The sequence below is a fragment of the Macadamia integrifolia genome, chromosome 3 (genome assembly GCF_013358625.1).
Source record: "Macadamia integrifolia cultivar HAES 741 chromosome 3, SCU_Mint_v3, whole genome shotgun sequence".
In the NCBI taxonomy this organism is placed as follows: Eukaryota; Viridiplantae; Streptophyta; class Magnoliopsida; order Proteales; family Proteaceae; genus Macadamia; species Macadamia integrifolia.
The window spans coordinates 29,535,494-29,556,106 of NC_056559.1; the positions used below are offsets into that span (position 1 = coordinate 29,535,494).

At 38.6% G+C, this 20,613-nt stretch overlaps 1 protein-coding gene across 9 annotated transcripts; it reads right to left on the reverse strand.

The window, feature by feature from the left end:
- Positions 1-330: 330 nt before the first annotated feature.
- LOC122073917 (ultraviolet-B receptor UVR8-like) lies at positions 331-16,514 on the reverse strand. Of its 9 annotated transcripts, none has more exons than XM_042638626.1 (12): positions 16,108-16,502; positions 15,451-15,524; positions 15,268-15,352; positions 15,032-15,163; positions 14,707-14,943; positions 14,330-14,569; positions 13,988-14,031; positions 6,523-6,765; positions 2,910-3,092; positions 1,726-1,816; positions 794-837; positions 331-693 (listed from the first exon to the last, which is right to left on the reverse strand). In XM_042638626.1, the coding sequence occupies exons 1-12, from the start codon at positions 16,319-16,321 to the stop codon at positions 571-573; spliced, it is 1,710 nt and encodes a 569-aa protein (XP_042494560.1). In that variant the 5' UTR covers positions 16,322-16,502; the 3' UTR covers positions 331-570. The 9 variants fall into 9 exon arrangements, 7 of the variants coding, with proteins under 7 accessions (XP_042494560.1, XP_042494559.1, XP_042494563.1 ...); XM_042638625.1 differs by having other exon boundaries at positions 14,330-14,575; XM_042638629.1 differs by lacking the exon at positions 14,330-14,569 and having other exon boundaries at positions 16,108-16,500.
- Positions 16,515-20,613: the final 4,099 nt, after the last annotated feature.

Consider the following 20,613-nt stretch of genomic DNA (forward strand, 5'->3'; position numbering starts at 1 on the left):
CAGAACAAAATGTGATACGAAAAGAAAGATAGAGAACATGTTATCTACTCCTAAGCGAAATGGTATCTCATGGGAGCAGGCAGAAACAAACGGGATAGGATTCCTCTCCATAGAACCCATGGACCATAAAGTGATCTCACAGTTGGGATGACCTCGAGACGTGTGTCCGGGTCTTTCCAGCCGTGGGATTACTCTATGGTCCATGGGCTTTATGGAGAGGATCCAGATCCGAAATAAACGAGGATTGTCTGTTTTTAAATTTCATATAATTTGGAAATATATAATCTAGGCAAATAGCTTGATATATAAAGCAATTGATGCATTCTCATATGTACAGGGCCAACGACGAATTGTATCAAATAAAGATACACACAAAAACACATCAGTGGTTTACAGTGATGATCTAGTCATGGTCAACTGTGGACCATGAAAAAATTGATACATATACATGTATATGAATACACTGAAATTGTATTTACATATACAAATATAAATTGGCATAAATAGGCATTTCAATCGACAGAGTACTATCCTAACAAAACTGTGTCGGCTCCTTTCGAGAAGTTTGGCTCAAGTAGGTGACTCTGCTAGTACTAATGTATGCCACCATCCACAAGCAACGTTCTTCACGAGGCAACCATCGATAGGAACTTGAGCAGGAATGTTGCGGTCAATGACATCACCCAAACCAAGCTGTGTACACCAAACCAGGAACTTGACATTGGAGCCTCTCTGAAAACAAGTATGAAAGTTTAATTTTGTGTTTCTACGGGGCATGGATTGAAAATTATACCTGGCCATACTTGTTCCACCCCCAGCAGAATACTTTCCCATCCTCTGGAAAGAACCCAACAGACAGAAATGTTAAATCAGATGCAAAATCAGCATACAATCTTAAATGTAATATTGCAAGAACTTCGTACCATGTTAGAACTGTGGAAGTTTGAAACAGTGTTAGCTTAGGCTGACTAGCAAAAACTTCAGACAATGTCTTATGGCATGGATAAAGACAGCTTTGAGAGAAAGTGATATATTGAATTATTTTTATACGTAAACTGGATGAAAATAATCACTGGAAATTGCACCACAACAAGAATTTCACCATATAAAAGAGCTCAAGACTTTATTTTTGTTAACTAGCTAATTGAGGACAACGTTATCACACTGAACACATCAAAATTTCTACCTTAAATCTCCTAGTATTTTTTAACATAGCTGGGACAAACTAGTGATTTCAACCGTCTAGCTTAAATCCGCAAGTTAACAATTTGATACCATTTGTGCTCAGTTTTTGAAAAACTGGTTAGGCAACCCAATTAATAAGATGTGAACCTATCAATTAACATCCATCAATCAATCGATCAGTTTAGGAACCAGTTTCTAGGTTCACCAATCTATTTATAATGGACTTGGATATAAAGGTAACAAGGATGAAGGGAAGAGGTGCTTCGGGGATTCCATTGCGACCAGTGCAACTCCAATCAGAGGGAGCCAGAAAGACATGAGTTATTTTGATTCCATGAAAGAAAATCCCTAGATAGATTGCAATGGCAAAATTAGATTCATATAGGTAAAGCAAAAGTATTTCCAATGCTTTGTGGTAGACTAAGGTGAATATGGCAATCATAAAGATCTGCCTAACGATACCCAAAAAAAAAAAAAAAAAAATCACAGTATTTTGCCCTAGCAGGTACATTTCATCAGGGAAATAGTCAGATGACATACCTGTGATTACAGCACTGTGGCGAGCTCCACAAGAAACAATTTTTGCATGCTTATTTTCCAAACTTGGGGCATCCAAGAGTCTAGGAAGAGTCTGATGCACAAAAAAAAAGTTAGTACCAAACCTCAAGACCCTCTGCTGAAAGAAAGGCAATCCAAGAAAATCTGTTGTAACCTCTACTGTAATACTAGAATAGCTACCCCCTTGGCATGGCAACAAAAGAGGGAGACAAGCAGTTGGAGCCCTGATTAATTGGGCGGTCACATAGACTCTTATCAAAAAACATAACCAAATTTTAAGAGAACAGGGAGAATACTAAACTAACAGTCTCAGGTTAATTTATCGATCTCCCAGGTGAGATGCATTAAATCAAATTGGCTTGGCAGACAAAAAGTCTAATATGATATCCACTAGTCATCATAAGCAAGAAAAACAGTACTATCACGTAGTATCAACTGCTCAACTCAGTCGCTGTTTTCTAGACTCAAGTTTCAAACTCCATCCTGGTATTACCCAGGAGAAGTTTGTTATTTTGCATCTTTGCATTGATTAGGTGATGCCTAGGAGACAAGGTGTGACTTGATGCCCAAGGCGACCAGTCACCTTATATTTCAAGGTGCCCATAAAAAAATAATATCCATGACCTGAAAACAATGCAAGGGTTATGTACAAATATGTGGAATATGTAAAATATGCCCCCTAATGTGGTGCTCTCCTAGGACAACTTGGCACCAGGACAACAATGTTTATTAACCAACTTGAAGAGAGTTCAGATATTAATGGAAGGGAATATAGAAAAATGAGGGGGTTTTGGGGAACATAAAATTCCTTTTTATCCCAAAAAAAAACATATTCTCTTCTTGGCACTAAATCAGGTACTACCTACATAATCTGCAAGCCTATATACTCTTTATGTTCGGTCTCCGTACTTTGCAGACATACAATTTATTATATTAAGGTTTACATAATATATAACAAGAATAATTATTGCATTATGCCTCTAAATGGTGTTCTCCTATGAGCATGAAAACACTACCATCACCAAACCTTGCTTGTGCAACACATTTCTGCCATAGTGCCATGCTGAGGTAGCCTACTCTTTAGCTAGCAATCAAGAGTTCTTTTACTTTCTCCTGTGTTGAACTGAGAAAAAAAAATTTGACACACTGCATGTCTAAGAATGTACCTCAGCTTGATCAGCACCGGTACCCAACTGCCCAAACTGATTCCCTCCAAATGCATACACATCTCCTTCAACAGAAATGCAAACTGTATGCCACAGTCCAGCTGCAACTCCTTGTATCTGGATACCCAAGAGAGCTGACACACAGGCTGGACTCAACTCATCATCTGTACTTCCACGCCCACACTGGAACAAAAGACACCATTAAAAAGAGAGTTACATCTTCACCAACAGGGGAAAGAACATGCCACAAACCAAAAGTTGAAAAAATAAATTCCCTTTTCCAGTGAACCTCATCTTGAACATTTTATTGGGCTTTTTCTCCACCTTTTCCTACAGTTCCTACATATTTATGCTAAAGGGAGTCAATAGTCGGAAAAAGATTCAGAAAACTCCAAATTTTACGGTTGGGAATAAACATAAGCAGAGTGGTGTAGCATGCCACTGAAAATAATAAAAAATAATGCTAGCACCGAAAAACTTCTACCACTTCAGCCACCGATTTTAAAAGTTTAATAAACTGAAAAGACAAGATCGAGATTCTATCAATCGAAAAGAAAAAAAAAAGCATTGAATCATGGATGAAACACATTTTAAGTATTTAGATGGTGTATGAGTGTATCCATAGTAAACATAGACAATGTGTAGTTTTAGGAAAGTTCATGCAGTTTGAAAACTCTCTCTCTCTCTCTCTCTCTCTCTCAATGATATAAAATAAGATATTAAGCCAGTACTTTTTTTTGGGGCTGTCTTTTCTGCTCACTATCCCATCTATGTGCACTCACGTGCAATTGATTGAGTAAAAGTATATAGTGACTCCATGCCCTTTCTTTCCAAATCATGTTATCCTTTGGTCCCCCCCCCCCCTCCCAACCTTTTTCTGGTTAGAGTAATCTGTTGGTTTCACTGCTTACAACTTCCTACTAAAGGCTCTAGCATAACCCTCTCTTAGTCTTCCCCCCACCCCCCCCTCTTCTGAAGACAAGCATTTGGTACACTTCTGTAGACTAACAGATGAAATGACTTTTCCAATAATTTTAGGGCCAAACACGTGCATTCTTTTCACAAAAATCTTCCCCCTTGGGCCCTTCCTTCTTTTATCCTTGTGTCCGAACTCCTATTGGGATTTATTGGAAGTTTCATAACATAGAGGGTTCATTGCAAAAGCCCTTTAACTTTGTCCAAATACAGAAGAAACTAAAACATTACGTATTTAACTATGCTACTTCGTAGAGATTGCCACATCCAGAAATCAGCAAGAGTCCTGTAGTATTAGTTAGCATTCAAATATATAGCTCAAATCCATCCATTATCACTTAACCAAAAAAAAAAAAACCAATGAAAAAACATTTATCCATTGTGTAAAGTCACGTGATTCCTTCAGTAATCAGAATCTACCACGATAATGGTGATGAAAGTGAAAACCAGCAAGTTGGATTTTATTCTGCACTTTGGTAGATTACTTATTCATGGTTCAATATCTTTATCCAAAGACTTGTGGAATATGGACTTGTGCCTTAATGTGCAGAGTCCTACTCTATTTATAGCAAAATAAATAGTCCTTACAGCAATCTAAGTAGTCCTAAGGTCATAAGGTTCTGTTTGAGTACAACCCTTAAAACTATTATTACAATGATGCATTATTCAACACTCCCCCTCAAGTTGGTGTATGAATATCACACATACTCAATTTGGACAAAATAAAATAAAAAGATTTACTACTAAGCCCCTTTATGAGAACATCTGCAAACTGATCTTCACTGCGCACAAAAGGAATACAGATAAGTCCTTGCTCTAACTTTTCCTTGATGAAATGCCTATCGATCTCGACATGCTTGGTACGGTCATACCGAACAGGGTTGTGTACAACGTTGATGGCTGATTGATTATCATAATATAGTAGCACTGACACCAGGATGACACACCCAAGTCACGAAGGAGATTTTGCAACCAAAGTAGCTCACAAATCCCGTGTGCCATAGCTCAAAACTTAGCCTCTGCACTTGATCTAGCCACAACCGACTGCTTCTTACTGTGTCACATAACCAAGTTACCACCAACAAATGTACAATAACCAGTAATAGAGCGATGATCATCTAGAGAACCTGCCCAATCCGCATTAGTGTATTCCTCAATCCTTATGTGATTTGTAGGGGAGAATAAAATGTTGTTTCCCGGTGTAATCTCCAAGTACCCAAGGATCCGGTTCACAACATCCATATGTGAGGAATAGAGATCATGCATGTATTGACTCACCAAACTTACTACATGAGCTATGTCTGGTCTTGTGTGCGATAGACATATGAGTCTTCCAACCAGCCTTTAATGCCGACCTTTATCAACCGGTTCACCTTCTTTGATTCTGAAATGAGAATTAACCCCCAATAGGAATATCCAGGGGTTTACACCCTAACATACCAATATTTGAGAGGAGGTCCAAGGTATACTTTCTCTGAGAGAGAACAATACCCTTGGTTGAATGTGCCACCGCAATACCAAGAAAGTATTTCAGCCTTCCTAGGTCATTTATCTCAAGATCCTTACCAAGTTTAGGGATTTCATCTGTATCATTGCCAGTAACATCAATATCATCCACATATACTATCAGCATCGTGATCTGATCATCCACTCTTTTAATAAATAGAGTATAATCAGCATTACTATGAATAAAGCCAACTGTTATCATAGCATTGTGAAAGCGACCAAACCACGCCCTAGGAGCTTGCTTTAATCCATACAGAGCTCTCTTCAGTTTACACACTTTGCCTTGTGTTTTTGGACTAGAGTATCCTGGTGGAATGTCCATATACATTTCTTTAGTCAGCTCTCCACGAAGAAAGACATTTTTCACATCTGGTTGTTGTAACTCCCATCCTTGGTTCACTGCACAGAAGATGATAACTCGAACAACATTCATTTTTTCCACAGAGGCAAAAGTCTCCGAGTAGTCAATTCCATAAGTTTGAGTAAAGCCCTTTGCCAACACTCTTTGTCTTGTATCTATCCACAGTCCCATCAGTATTACGCTTGACCATGAACACCCATTTGCAGTCGACTGGTTGCTTTTGTAGGGGAAGAACAACCAGATCCCATGTGTTATTCTTGTGAAGAGCTCTTATCTCTTCATTCATTGCTTGCTTCCACTCAGGTTTTGCATTTTCCTTCTGCCAGTTTTAAGAATAGGAACAAAGGACAAAGAAAATACAAATGCACGATAATGATGGGAAAGAGCATTGTATGACACCACGTTGGAAATTGGATGTTAGGTACAAGTCCTATTACCTTTTCTATGAGCAATATGAACATCAAGAGACTGATCAAAAGTAAGAGGAAAGGTTATGCCTGGGAGAGAAGACTCAGGATCAAGAAGCGATAAAGTAACGGTGGTACTGTCAGTTCTCCTTTTTTTGCGAGAGAATACCTATATCACTAGACCATCCTGTGTTTTTTGCTGGATCTGTTTCTCCCCCTGATTGGGAGCATCCGGCTCCCCCTGAACAGTAACCGCTGGGTCAATGGGAGCATTCAAATCCATAGATTTGTTTTCAACATTCCTCTGAGTAGCACTATCACCTATGGTAAGGAAAGGACAATCAAAAGTAGGAATCTGGATCACCTCTTCACAACTTGATAACTCCCCCATGGACACAAAGAGCCGTCGAGAAAGTGGATGATAGCACCGGTAGCCTTTCTGAGTGGGAGAATAGCCCAAAAAAATACACCGAAGTCCACGATGAACAACAAAAGTATGACACCCAGATAACTCAATAGGGCTCTTAAAACCAAGCACACATGAAGGCATCCGATTGAAGAGGTAGGCAGTAGTAAGGACAACCTCACTCCAATAGGTAGCAGGGACCTGCATCTCAAACATCAAGGAGTGAGCAACTTCAAGTAAATGACGATTCTTACGTTCAGCCACTCCATTCGGCTCTAGGGTAACCACACAACTGGTTTGATGAATAATCCTATGATCAACGAGGTAGGACTAAAAAAAACCATCCATATATTCCCTCCCATTATCACTACGCAAGATCTTGATTTTAGCATCAAATTGTGTACAAACCATGCGATAAAATTCCCAAAAGCATTGAAAGACTTGACTCTTATGATGCAATAAATAGATCCAAGTAGAACAAGTATGACAATCAATAAAAGTGACAAACCATCTATAGCAAGAAACAGAGACACGACTAGTAAGGCCCCAAACATTAGAGTGAATTAAAGCAAAATGAACAGTACCTCTATTATCAGAAAGAAAAGAAACACTCCGAGTTTGTTTTGCCAAAACACACGCATCACAAACAAACTTGTCCATGCAACAATGTCTAACTAATGCCAGAAATAATCTAGATAAAGTGCCCCGTGGGGGGTGACCCAGATGCCAATGTCAACCCACAAGTTTTGAGAGTGCCAAATCGGATAAAGTATGTAGAGCCTGTGAGGGACCAATGTCCATATAATAAGGACCACCACTCATTTTACCATTGCCAATCATTGCCTCCGTCACCAAGTCCTGAATCACACATTGAGTAGGAAAGAAAGTGACTTTACAGTTCATATCCTTGGTAATACTACCAATTGACAGTAAATTAGTAGAAAACTTAGGAACATGTATCACAGAAGACAATGATAATGAAGGAGAGCACTGAATGGAACCCGATCCAGCAATAGGTGAAAAGGAACCATCAACAACACAAACTTTAGTATTACCTGAAGGACAATAGGTAGAAAAAAGGTGGGCAAACCAGTCATGTGATCAATAGCCCCAGAGTCAATTATCCAGGATTGGGGGGCCACAGATGCACTATGGCCATAAACTATAGTACACGAGTGTGCTAAATGGGAGGCAGTGATAGTTGGTAAAGAGAAGGCAGCAGTAGCAATAGAGGATCCCATCTGAGTCAACATACGACGAAGCATGGCCATTTCGTCGATAGATAACAAGGCACTTGTAGTAGTGGAGCTATCAGAATCAGTTGTAGTCTCAGACTGATTTGCTTGGGTGTTCTTCCCACGACCCTGACTACTCCTGCTAGAGTTGGCACAACGTCTATGAAGCTTCCAACAAATCTCCCTAGTGTGATGTTCCTTGCCACAATAGTCACATTTGACAACCAACTTGTCGGAAGATGACAAAGTAATAGGTCGGAAACCTGCACCAATAGAAGAAACAAGAGCGGATTAATCCTAAGAAACAAGTTGTAATATCTCAAATCGACATTGTTCCTCAGCCTGAATGATCGAATAGGCTTCCTCAAGGGTGAGTGATGGATCACGATTAAGCACATTAGCGCTAATCTAATCATATTCCACATTGAGATCTGCTAGGAAATCATAATCGTGGAGCTCCTCCTCACGCTTCTTAAACCCAGTAACATCAATCTCACAAACAGGTTGATAAGTCTTATAATAATCAATCTTATTCCACATACCCTGCAAATCAAAGTAATATTAAGCCACAGAAAGCTCCATCCGAGTAGCCGATGGACCTTCTTCCTTAGTTCAAAACACTGGGCATGCTTACTCATGTGGGAATAGGTGGCCTTAGACGCCTTCCAGATTTTAGCAACAAAATCAAGTAATAGATATGTTTGAGCAATAGAAGGGGATATAAAATTAATAAGATAGGGCATTACCATCCATTTGGAAGCATCCCATTTATCCTGAGCAGCACTTGCTAGTAAGACTTTCTGAAGTTCCTGTGAGAAAACTGACATAACCACGACCAGCAGTCGACAGGTAGTAAGACCGGGACTAGATCAGATAGTTGCTTCCATCCAACTTGATGGTGCTAGTAGGGAAGAGAGAATAGCCATGACCAGAGGAACGACCCCCACTTCCTGAGTAATTGATATCCCAGAATCCTCAGACGCCATGGGTGCAGATTCAACAAGCAATTAAGAGAGGACAACCAATCCAAATCTAATTAAGCATATAGATTGAATATAAGCAACGCTAAAAGAAAGGCCCCTAGTGGGAGACCACTTACCACTGAGGGAGAAAGCCTAGGAGAGGCAAAATTGGCCCCTTTATAGAGAGCCTAGAGTGGGTTTTTTTTTTTTGAATGCGTGGTTAGGCTAGCACATGTGGTAAGATTGGTTTAGGTGAGGTTTAGTTAGTCTCGTTGGTTTAGAGTTGGGTAAAGTTGGTTTAGGATTGGTTTAGGATTGGGATTCGGTTAGGTCTAGCCGGTTTAGGATGGTCAGTTTAGGATTGGTTAAGGATTACGATCTGAGTTGGAGTTGGAGTCTAGTTGGCTTAGGGAATTGGATGCTGGTGGTAATGGCGATGGACTGCAGATAGCAACTGGGAGGTTGCAGTGATGAGGTTACGTGATACTCAGGGCTGTCGGTGGTTGCAGGTTTGGCAAGGGAGGACGGAAGCTTCGTGATGCTCGCGGTTTGTCGACGGAAGCAGCGGTGATGGTCACAGGTTGCAGCAGTACTATCGCAGATCGCAGGTCGCAGGTCGCAGGCCGCAGGTCGCAGGTTTGGTGAGGTTGCAGCGGTGAGGCTAGGTGGGGTAATAGCACAGGTTTCAGCGGTGACAGTACAGGTCACAGGTTGCAGCGGTGATTGTGTTTGCAAGCAGTGATGGTATGGTGGTTGCGATTGCAGGCAGCGATGGTCTTGGTGAGGTTTTTGGTGCAGGGTTGGAGGATTTCGGTTTGAGGTTGCAGGGTATACGTGGTTTGGTAGCAGCAGCGGTGTGGGGCTGGTAAACCGTGGAGGAGAAGAGATGAGAATAGACTGAGGTTTGGGGTTTGCTGATCTACTTTGATACCATGAAGAATTGTGGAATATGGACTTGTGCCTTAATGTGCAGAGTCCTCTATTTATAGCAAAATAAGTAGTCCTTATAGTAGTCTAAGTAGTCCCTAAGGTCTTGAGGGTCTGTTTGAATATAAGCCCTAAAACCATTATTATAATAATGCATTATTTTAACATTTTCAAAAATGGAATTCTTGTATGAAATGCATGGTATAAAATGACTCATCTTAAAAGTCAATTCCACAGACTACAGTTGCTTTATCAATTATCAAGAAATCAAGAAATCAAGTCCCTCGATCAGGATGACCATTTGGGTGCTTCGATAAATGATGTTAGAGACCCATAGTTGGAAAATCACCAACAAACCTCTCTTCAAGACAGCATTAGTGTGTCAACTTAAGTGGAAAATTTTGGGCTCCATGTTTCTTAAAACTCGTGACCCTAATGACTGATGCAATCCGGGGTTCGAAAACCCTGGTTTGGATCTTTTATGGGCCTGAGGGCCTCCCCCCAGGTGTTAAACAACTCAAATAATATGATCAGTGGCAGTGCAATAATTTCAGGAAAAGTTTAACACCTTATATGTGATGTAACAAGTGAAGAGGACCAAATTGGAATTACTTCTTCGAAGTAGAAGGCCTTCTGTAATTTTAAATAAGAATGGGAATTTAAACAAAATGACTTTAAGAGAGAATGGTTATTTGGTAAAATCAGTACATGAAGGATTTAATGGTAATTACTGAACTTGCTCCTTCTTCAACCTTCAGAACTCTCTCAAGACTCATTCAACCTGGGGTTTTGGGAATGAAAACTATCCTAAAATTGAGCCCAAGTTGAAGGCCCACACAATCTGAAACAAACAGAACCTGCAATAACAGTTGCAGGCTTTCCAGCAAGTAGCTCAATCCGACTAATAGTGGTTTTCTTTTAGGCCGAGCCCCACAAATTGGACATAATGGGATGAGTCCTATTTCATATCATAGGGTTTACTTAGTAATCAATCTAGTGGTGAAACAGTTTGGTTGAGACATTAGCAAGTTATGTAAATGAATTGATGAGGCTCTGTTTGGTTCGATGAAACATAGTAAAGCAAAATATTTTGAGAAAGAAAAACAGAAAATAGAAACGTTTTATATAGTAGTTGAGAAGGTAGGTAAAAATGTATAATGAAAGAAAACATATTTCCTCACATTTCCATAACTTCCAGATATGTTGTGTGCATGGTTTTAATTATCGGTGCGTATCGTGCCGTATCGGCCGATACGTATCTGTATCGGTAGGCATCGGCACGATACATACCGATACGCTACGGGAAATTTTGGGCCTCTTTTTGTGTATCGGCGTATCGTATCGTACCGTATCCATACTGATACGTACGATACTCTACGATACGAACTTTTGAAAATCTGAAAATTCTCGAGAGTATCGGTACCGTATCGGTACGAATCGAAGGTATCGTGCAGTATCGAGCCGTATCGTACCGGGCCACTTAAGTGTGAATTTTTTGTTGTTTGAAACAAACACCTCACACTCTCACCAACAGTTTTCTATATTTTGCTTCTTTCTTCCCCTTTGATTCACACACCATTTTGGAGACTCAAATGGTAGATTGAAAGAAACATTGTGGAAGTGAATGGTTCAAAGAATGAGAGAAACATAGTCCAAGAAGAACTTTGAAGGCTTGAACTTGAAAGTTGAAACATTTGAATAGTAAGTTCTTGAATCTTTACTCACTTTTTTCAACTTTAACCTTAGATTTTCAAGGTTTTTTATAAATCTAAGGTTCATCATACTTAGAATCACATTTTGTGCATCATTATTACATGAAATCATTGGATTTATAAGGATTTACAAACTTTTTTCAAGAGAAAATGAGGGTTTCAATTTTTTTCAAATTTCTTATATCTACTCATGCTCAATGGTTAAAAATGTTTAGATTTTTTATATGTTATGTAAAAACAAGTGTTCTACAACTTCCATGGAAATTTTTTATTTTTCTCAAAAAAATATATTTTTTAAATTTTTTTATTCCTAAATTAATTTTTAAAAAAAATCCCCAAAATTTTATTTTTTTTTTAGAAAATTTAGTTCATTCAACTCTTAAAAATAATGTCATAACTTATAATTACTAAATACATGATTTCAAATGAAACCCACATTTTTTCCCCAAAAAAGTGAGGGTTTCAAATTTTTTTTTTTATTTCTTAGATCTACTCAAATATATTGGTCCACCACAACACTCTTCACGGCACTCATCACAGTGGCAATGGCAATGAGGAAAGAAAAAACTGTAAGAAACTCAAACCTCATCATTTTGAACATTTTCAACTCAATATATTTGTCTATCAATACGATACCCTCTACTTAAATATTTATGCATTCTACATGTTATATATAGCTTTTTTTAACTGTTTTTTTTATGCAAAAGTGTATAAAAATGTGTTCCCTATCCATTTATGTGTGTATCTTTAGCGTATCTTAGTGTATCTCCGATACGATACGATACCCTCCGATACGTATCTTAATTTTGACCGACCGATACGGCAACCGATACCGATACTTTAATCCTTAGTTACGTGACATCACTAAAGATTTTTTGCAACATGTGCAGAAACTTTCAATCGCACAAGTAGCATAGCACATTTCATGTCAAGTGCCACAAAAGTGAGATTATGTAAAAAGTTTTATGAGTTATGCTGTCTTTTGTACCATGGACATATATATCCATATTCATATGGAAATAGAGAAGAAAGTTGAGGTGGACGGAGAATAGTGAAGCAACATGAACTAAATATTCAAAAGGGTTACTTTCACGCTTTATGAGGTTATATAATATTCATTCCTGAAGCCTAACATAATATAGTATGCAGCTTGGGTAAAGTTAAGGGTGCATTGGCAACTTACAAAAACTCCCGGGTTGGATCAGCCACGAGGCATATGGATCCTCCTCCAACCCAACCCTGCCACTTTCTCAAATTTATCTATGATGATTTCTTCACGTCCACATCAATCCCAACCAACACAAACCTAAAAAATGATTTTCCACATTCTGTAATGATACATGGTTCACCATTTGCTCATTGCCTTGAGGTCCTATAGTTATATCAGGCTCCACAACTAAGTAGAGAAGGTTCAAAATTGGGTTTCGACCTGGTTTCAACCCTTGGGGAGACCAAAATTTCAATCGAAATATGGGAAATTTCGAGGAAACCATGGAAACTTTGGTTTCGACTCCCAAAATGTGTTTTTTTTTCCTGATTTTTTGTTTACATCTTATTTTAGACATTTATAACTCATTCACATAATTAATTTCATGGAAAAAACACATAAAGTCATACTTGTGGTGTTGACCAAAGTTTGCTACTGTATGTTGAGTCGCCGACTAAAACTATACTACATAAGTACATATATAAGTTACTAACTAAAAAAGTGAAATACATAATTAAAAGTTTAAAACAAACAAAACATAATGTGAAAGATCCAAAATAAAAAATAATATTACATAATTGTGAGTTATCTCTCAAGTCTCAAGTCTCAACACTCAACACTCAATACTCAATTCCAAGTAGAGTGTATAAGCGGTTCCAAATATATTCTATAAAAAAATTTACATATAAAAAGGTTTTCAGGTCATTCTAACTAACATATAAAAAATTTACATCATTTTACTATATTTCAAAGTATATTCTAAAAAATAAAAAAGGGGGGGGGGGGGATGTGATTTATCATTTTGGTCCAAACTCCCTTCCTTGGGTAGATTTGCTATGAATGTGCAAGATCCATACTTAGAATGAGGATTTGATGGCACAAGCGCAAAATTTTAAGTGTTTTCCCAAATTTCTCACTTCACAGAGAAGAAATAGAGGGAGAATGTTGAAATTTCAAAATAAGAAGGCTTGGTTTCCCATTTAAGAAGGCTTTTATAAAGGCTGGTTCAACCCAAATGGTCAAACCCATAGGTCCAGTAAAAAATTCCCACATTTTGATGGAATTTTGGTCGTTACTGGTTGAAACTAATGAATTTTAAAAGTCACATGGTATTTGGTATCGGAATCATGGGATACCTGGGAAATGTGGGAAATTTCTTAGGTATCGATCGAAACCTTGAACCATGAGTAGAGAATACATCATTACAGCCAGTCGCTATATGATAAACCAAACCCAGAAACATTGCTTCATCTTGCCAAACTAGCTATCTCCAACATAGTTGATACAAACTATAACACATTTCCCATGACCCATATATCAAAAACAACGAAGAGAAGCTAGTTGATTCACTACAAATGGCAACTGGCAAATGAAACTCACCTGTCCATAAAGTCCCCAACCAAAAGTCAGTAGAGCACCAACATCTGTTGACGCGTCAAATAACAAACAATAAGAACACATGAGTGATGGATGTTATTGTCGACTCAGTGAATTTAAAGTACACATCAGGCATGAAATGCATTGACAGTTCAATCAAATGTCATGCTCTATCAGTCAATGGAGCTTCAAATTTGATTAACTATGCAAGCCAAACAAACTAGGATGTAATGATACAGAAACATAGTAAATCATATGATCTGCTTGACTATGTGCCATAACTTTCCACTTCATTATCTGATGAAGCTTCTAAATGGGTTAAACATCAGACAATCAAATTCTGACCTGTTATTACAGCACTATGTCGACCTCCACAGGCAATTCCCTTCACATAAGTTCCTGGAATTTTATAAACTTGACCCTCTGCATTTATACTTCCACGAGGAGCTGTTGAAGATCTGTCTTTTCCATAACCAGAGGACTCGATGCAAGGTACGGGATGAGGAGAGGATACCATACGGATCCGAGAACCCAAACCTAGCTGCCCTTCGCCTCCATAGCCCCAACCCCACACTTGCCCTATATCTGAAACTTTGGGGATAATAGCATACATCAGTATCTTGCTTAGCTCAATATATCCTCCATAGCTGAGTGTGAATGGTCTGTATTCCACAATTCTGGATTGGGTTCAGCAGTGGCAGCTTTGAAGGAATTAGACATACCTGACAATGCTAATGTATGTCGTCCACCCGCCGCAACAGTAGTGATCCTCACTCTCGGACTTAAATCCACAAGACATGGCAATGCTGAGAGAGTTTCATCACCCGATGTTGAACTTTCAGCTGCTTGTTTAGCTGATGATATTCTTCTTCGTTTTGTACTTTCCTCTCCACTGCCTCTATTGTCAAAACTAGATACTGTTCCAGTGGCTGATCTTGGACTTTGAGACCTAGGGCTTACTGTCACCTTTACAACATTAGTATGCAACAGAAAAAGAAAGGACAGCTTCTGTTCATCATCCATTACAAGTAGAGTGACGGAAATCACCTTGTTCAGTTAGCATGGAATTCTGTCTTTCAAGTATATCCTTCTCTAAGCTGGGGCCTGTGGACGAATCTCCGATCACCTTTCCAGAGGGAACACACTCTTTCCAACCCCACGTGTAGACTTCTCCCCTGTCTGCAATTTCAGAAACAGAACTTACTCCACGACTCCAGGTGCAACTTCATAATCATCCTCGCAAAAGATACTTTATACTCTAAACCTGAAGAAGTAATTACTACCTGTAACCGAGACACAATGGGCCCAACCCGCTGCAGCTGTGACTATTGAAGCTTCAGTAGGAAGAGGAAAGGGCTCCGGAATTTCCTTAACAAAGCAAAAAAAAGGAATATGAACGACTAATTCAGAAAGAAATTGCAAAAAGAAGCTCGATGAAGTAGAGAAGCAAAAAAGCGCCACACTACCCCATGCTTCCCCGAAGTCAGGTAGCTTTGACCTAGATCATCTGTTGAGCCCCACGTGATGAGCTTTCCTGATTCTGATTGGATTAACATTATAAGCATATGCAGGTTCGAAGCAAAATACTAATATAGTAAGAAAATTTAGAGGAAAAGAACACGGGCTGGATGAAACTCTACAACAAAAGAAGAAGAAAATAGAATAACTACGAACAATCTAGGAAACAGTCAAAAGACTCTCCTCAACATTTAGAGGTGTTGAGACACAAAACCCAAGGTAAATGAGAAAGAGCCATAACAACTTACAAGAATCCACCAACAAAACATGAGGGAGGAACAACAGCACAAATGTCACTGCTAGTTCACAATACAGTGCAATGATACATGGGAAATAAATAAATCAAGCATCAAGTTGAACACAGAAAACAAGATGAAATCCAACCAAAAGCAAAGATACAGAAATCACTCAATAAACCGTAATCTCGAAAGAAATTTCTCGTAAAATTAATTTTAGAGTACAGAGTCTACAGACAGAAGAAAGCGGTCACTACCAAGTACCAACAGCTTGAAGCATTTCCATTTCAATGCCGAGGGGAAGAAAAAAAAAAAACAGACAAATCGGAAATCGAATTGGAAAACCAAATCAAAGTTCGAAGGTCTCACCAGAAATCGCCATTGCGAATCCACACCCACCACGACAAACACCCTTCCATGAATCTCCAGAACTTATTGAAGGCGGTAACCGCACGAGGACAGGAGAAATCAAAGGCGACCGCTGTGGTGATGCTCCGGGAAGGTAACCACACATGAACACCAAAGATTGTTTTGCTTCCTCCATTTTCACAGCTTTATTATCACCTCCTCGCTCGCCATTCATGGCGGTTTCAGAAAAAAAAAGAGACCGCAGAAGCTCTCTTTTTTCTTTCTATTACTTCCTTTTTCTCTTCTCTTTCGTCTGAGACTTTGGGTTTACTCTTGAGTTCGGTGTCTTTCAAGCTCTTAATACCTTGACTCTTCAGACTTTCAGACTTCAGACTCCAGAGAGAGAGAGATAGAGAGAGAGAGAGAGAGTGCCCTAATTGATTGAATTAAAGGTTGGCGCGTATCTTTGTCGAGTGAAAGGGAGTTGCCAAGTCGGATACTCCACGTGTTCAGTTGGAACGTGGCTTGACGATGACCGGTAGATGCCAGGGTTATTCATAGCCAGGAGTTTCCGAGAAGTTTCTGGAAGGTTGGGGCTTTACCTGTCTCTCTCTGATTGTCTCCGAAGCTTTCGAGAGAGAGGCCATACGCGCGAGCTTCCGCTTGTGTTTCTTTTTGCGCCACGTGTTGTGTCCTTGATTACATTACCACGTGTCGTCAAATCAGGCTTCGAATTTATTTGAAAAGAGATGCGCATCGAACGATATTGAAGAAAAAAAATCCGTCAATGAAGACACAAGAAACGAATAGAAAATAAAAAAGGCTGGGACGATGCCTAGCTTACGTCACTTTAAATTGTCTGTGTAATAAGCAGTGAGATGTAAGCAAGCATTCAACAGATGGGACTTGTTTTTATGAAAAAAAAAAAAAAAAAAAATTACATAATTACCCACTTTTGGTTTCTTTTTGTAAAATTATCCATCAAAAGTTTCAGGTAACAAACATACCCAAAATTAAGTTTTTCTTTACAAAATTACCCACTTAAAGTTTAAGTTAACAAAAAAATCCAAAATTGAGTTTGGGTTTACAAAACTATCCACTCAAAGTTTTAGTAATAAAAAATACATATTATATGTGAAAGATGAAGAATCACTATTTTTTGTAGTTTTGTAAACCCAAACCTGATTTTGGGTATTTTTGTTAATTGAAATTTTGGGTGGATAGTTTTGTAAACCCAAACATAATTTTGGGTATTTTTCTTAACCAAAACTTTTTGTGCGTAATTTTATAAAGGAAAACTCAAAAGTGGATAATCATGTAATTTTTCAAAAAAAAAAAAAAAAAGATTAGGACTTGGGAGGATCCAGTCATGCACCTCATCCATTGAATGCTTACTATACCTCATCATAAATGATTTTAACACCTCTATTTCTATCCATTTTTTGTAAAATAATTTAAGAAAAAAAGAACTTTATTTGAGAGCATAGCTTTTGCACGGGACAATATTTTGGGTAAAATAACTATCACACCTTCTTGAAAGATGGAAATTCTATTCTTAGGGCTCGTTTGGTATTGATATTATTCTGCAAACACCGTTATTTGAAAAAATCATCTATTTGTGTTACTTCATTAAAAGATGATTTTTTTACTCTGTTTAGGACATTTGATAAACTTGCTCTGAAACCATTATGGTGATAGTTTCTGGAGTGAAATATCGTTTGGTAAAAACTATTCCTTGACATTTTTATTTTCATTATTTTCAATATTTACACAAATGTCATGAATAACCATATTAAAATAAAATTAATATCAAAATACATAGTTTCATAGTTAAGAAGAAAAAAAGAAAAGAAAAATAAAGGTTTCACAATTATTGATACTTCGTTGTGTGCTTCTATTAAACCCGTGCTGATGCGGGGACTACGGTCCCAGCAGAAAATCTACTTCCATAATTTAATGCATAGGAGGAGGTATTACACGGTGGCACACATCCGCCGATGTGACTTTTTTTTTTTTTTTTGTAGAAATTCGCCAATGTGACTCATGGAACAAACATTTGGTTCTTCCCACAAACCATATGCCCAAAGTATAATAGTTTAATAATATTGATGGGCCCAAGACTACGATTTTAGTGACAGCTATCGATCGTGTTGGGCCAGGCCCATGTACTTGTTTTTAGATTTTAATCTTCTTTGTTCTTTCTATAAATGATAAGTATGAGGCATTAAGCTAGGGAACCTATTTAGACTTGAACCAATAAAAAAATAAAGGTGAATTTGGCTTGGCCGGTTGGATCGAGCGAAAACTGATCGGTTCAGGTTTTAGGTTGAGGTTTTATGCATAGAATTAGTAGAAATAAAATCAGATCCATGAATGCAGAGGTATCAAAACCAAAAACCGGACCAAACTTGATAAAAACCGAGATCAGACTGATAGTAATCCTATAGAAAGGCAAACCCAAAAGAACCAGGATTTTCCGTTAGTTTCATTATGTATACAGGTCAATATATAACCGAATTGGACCAAATCCAATAGTAGACCGATTACAAATTGATGAACAAGAACCAGTAAGAAACCAGATCAAATGAGAACGAAATCAGAAACTTCTTTAACTGTTTAGGCTGCGTTTGGTAACGTTTCTGAAATAGAAACGATGTTGTGTCAAAAACAGAAATTTCAATTTCTGTGTTAAAATGACACTTTTTTTTTTAACTAAACTAAAATGACAGAACTACCTTTTGTCGTTCTGTCAATTCTTGTTTCTATCATTTTTTATTTTTTATTTTTACTTTTTGTTCAAGAAAAAATATGAAACACACCATAAATGCACCAAACGCTTTATTCCATTTTTTCTTTCCAATAGAATGAAAAAACTCAAAAAACGTTTTTCTGGAATGTTATCAAACGCAGCCTTAGTTTCAAGTTGGCTTAATATCAAATCGAACCAGTACAGCCCAAACACCTGTGGATCTTCTCTGTAGAAACATGGGATCCTGCCCTCTTATTGATTGTGTAGGACCTCGTAGACTAGGGTATGGAAATGTTCCTATTCTGTCGGTTGATTACTGATCAATAATCGGACTCATGGTAATCAGGTTAATCAGACGATAAATGGGCTAATTGGCTTACGTAGGCTATAAATGAACCTTAAGACGCATAAACAGGCTATAAACAGTTGAATAACAGTGTCAATCGGGCACCCGTTTGGACACAACCAAAAACCATTTACGGACCCTTTCCGTAATTGGACTAACCTTCGCACCAGGCTGTTTACTAACCAGTCAGTCTGATGTTGGGCCTACCAGTGCGGGCTAGCATTTGACATCCCTACTAGCTATGAACCATAGCCTGTTGGTGGACCATCAAAATGGTTGGACCATGATCCAATCAGCAGGTTCACTTAATGGGTCTAGTGTAACTGAATGAAACCTGGCCCCTGAAATAGCTCATGTGTATTAACTGAAGAATGGAATGCAGAAGCAGGTACTACATTGTGTTTGTGTGACTTTTGATCGACATGCCCATAAGACCTTCCCCTCCATTACCCCCTATTTAGCCCATAAAAGCCTACAGGGAACAAAAGAAAAGAGCTCAATCCAGGATGGATAAGAAGAGTGCTACCACTGCTACTGTTACTACTAGTGTTGGGTATTTTCAGATGCCTCTCCACTATCCAAGGTACACCAAGAAGGACTATGAAGCAATGCCAGAATGGCAGCTCGACAGGCTACTTGCAGAATACGGATTACCGGCACTTGGAGATGTAGCTTCCAAGAGGGAATTTGCCATGGGAGCCTTCCTTTGGCCTGACCTAGCTCAAACTACCAAGTAGTGATGAGAGGTGTTTTAGGGCGACTACTCTACTCTACAAAGAAATTTCCAAACTAATATATACTGCTCCGTAACATGCCAAAGTGCATCATACTGCTTGCTGATTGATGGTCTCCATTGCCTCATCCTGGAGCCTAAAGAGTATTCTATGGACAACCATGAAATGATCTCTACATGTAATTTTTTTGCTTTTACATTTTTTCTTATTCCCATAAATCACTAGGCAATCAATTAGTTTACTTCCCCTCTAGTTGATTGATTTTCTACTATACACCTCAGGACGCCTGTGGTGGCATCTCGAAAATCAAATAAATTCGTGGAAGGGAATGCTCTCACCAATGGGAACCCCTAAATAACGATGGATTCTAATAATTGCCTCTAATTCTCATGAAACCAGACATGATGTTCCCACTGTAGGACCGTTCCCCATCAAAGGAGTTCACCAGGTTCTGATTATTACCTTCGCTACAAATAAAAGGAGAGGCCGCCATAAGGACAGTCACCTTAGCTCTGTAGAGTTTTTCATTGCCTTCCTACAAAATATTGGATGGATAAGTGGAATGCTATTCAGTGAGTGTAAAGCCGACTCAGATGGATCCAATTTTTGCTGGCACTTACTCCCACTGGCTAATAGATCCAGTAGCCAGGTTCGGGATCACTAACCAACCATTCTTATAGATAAAGAGAGAAAAGAGC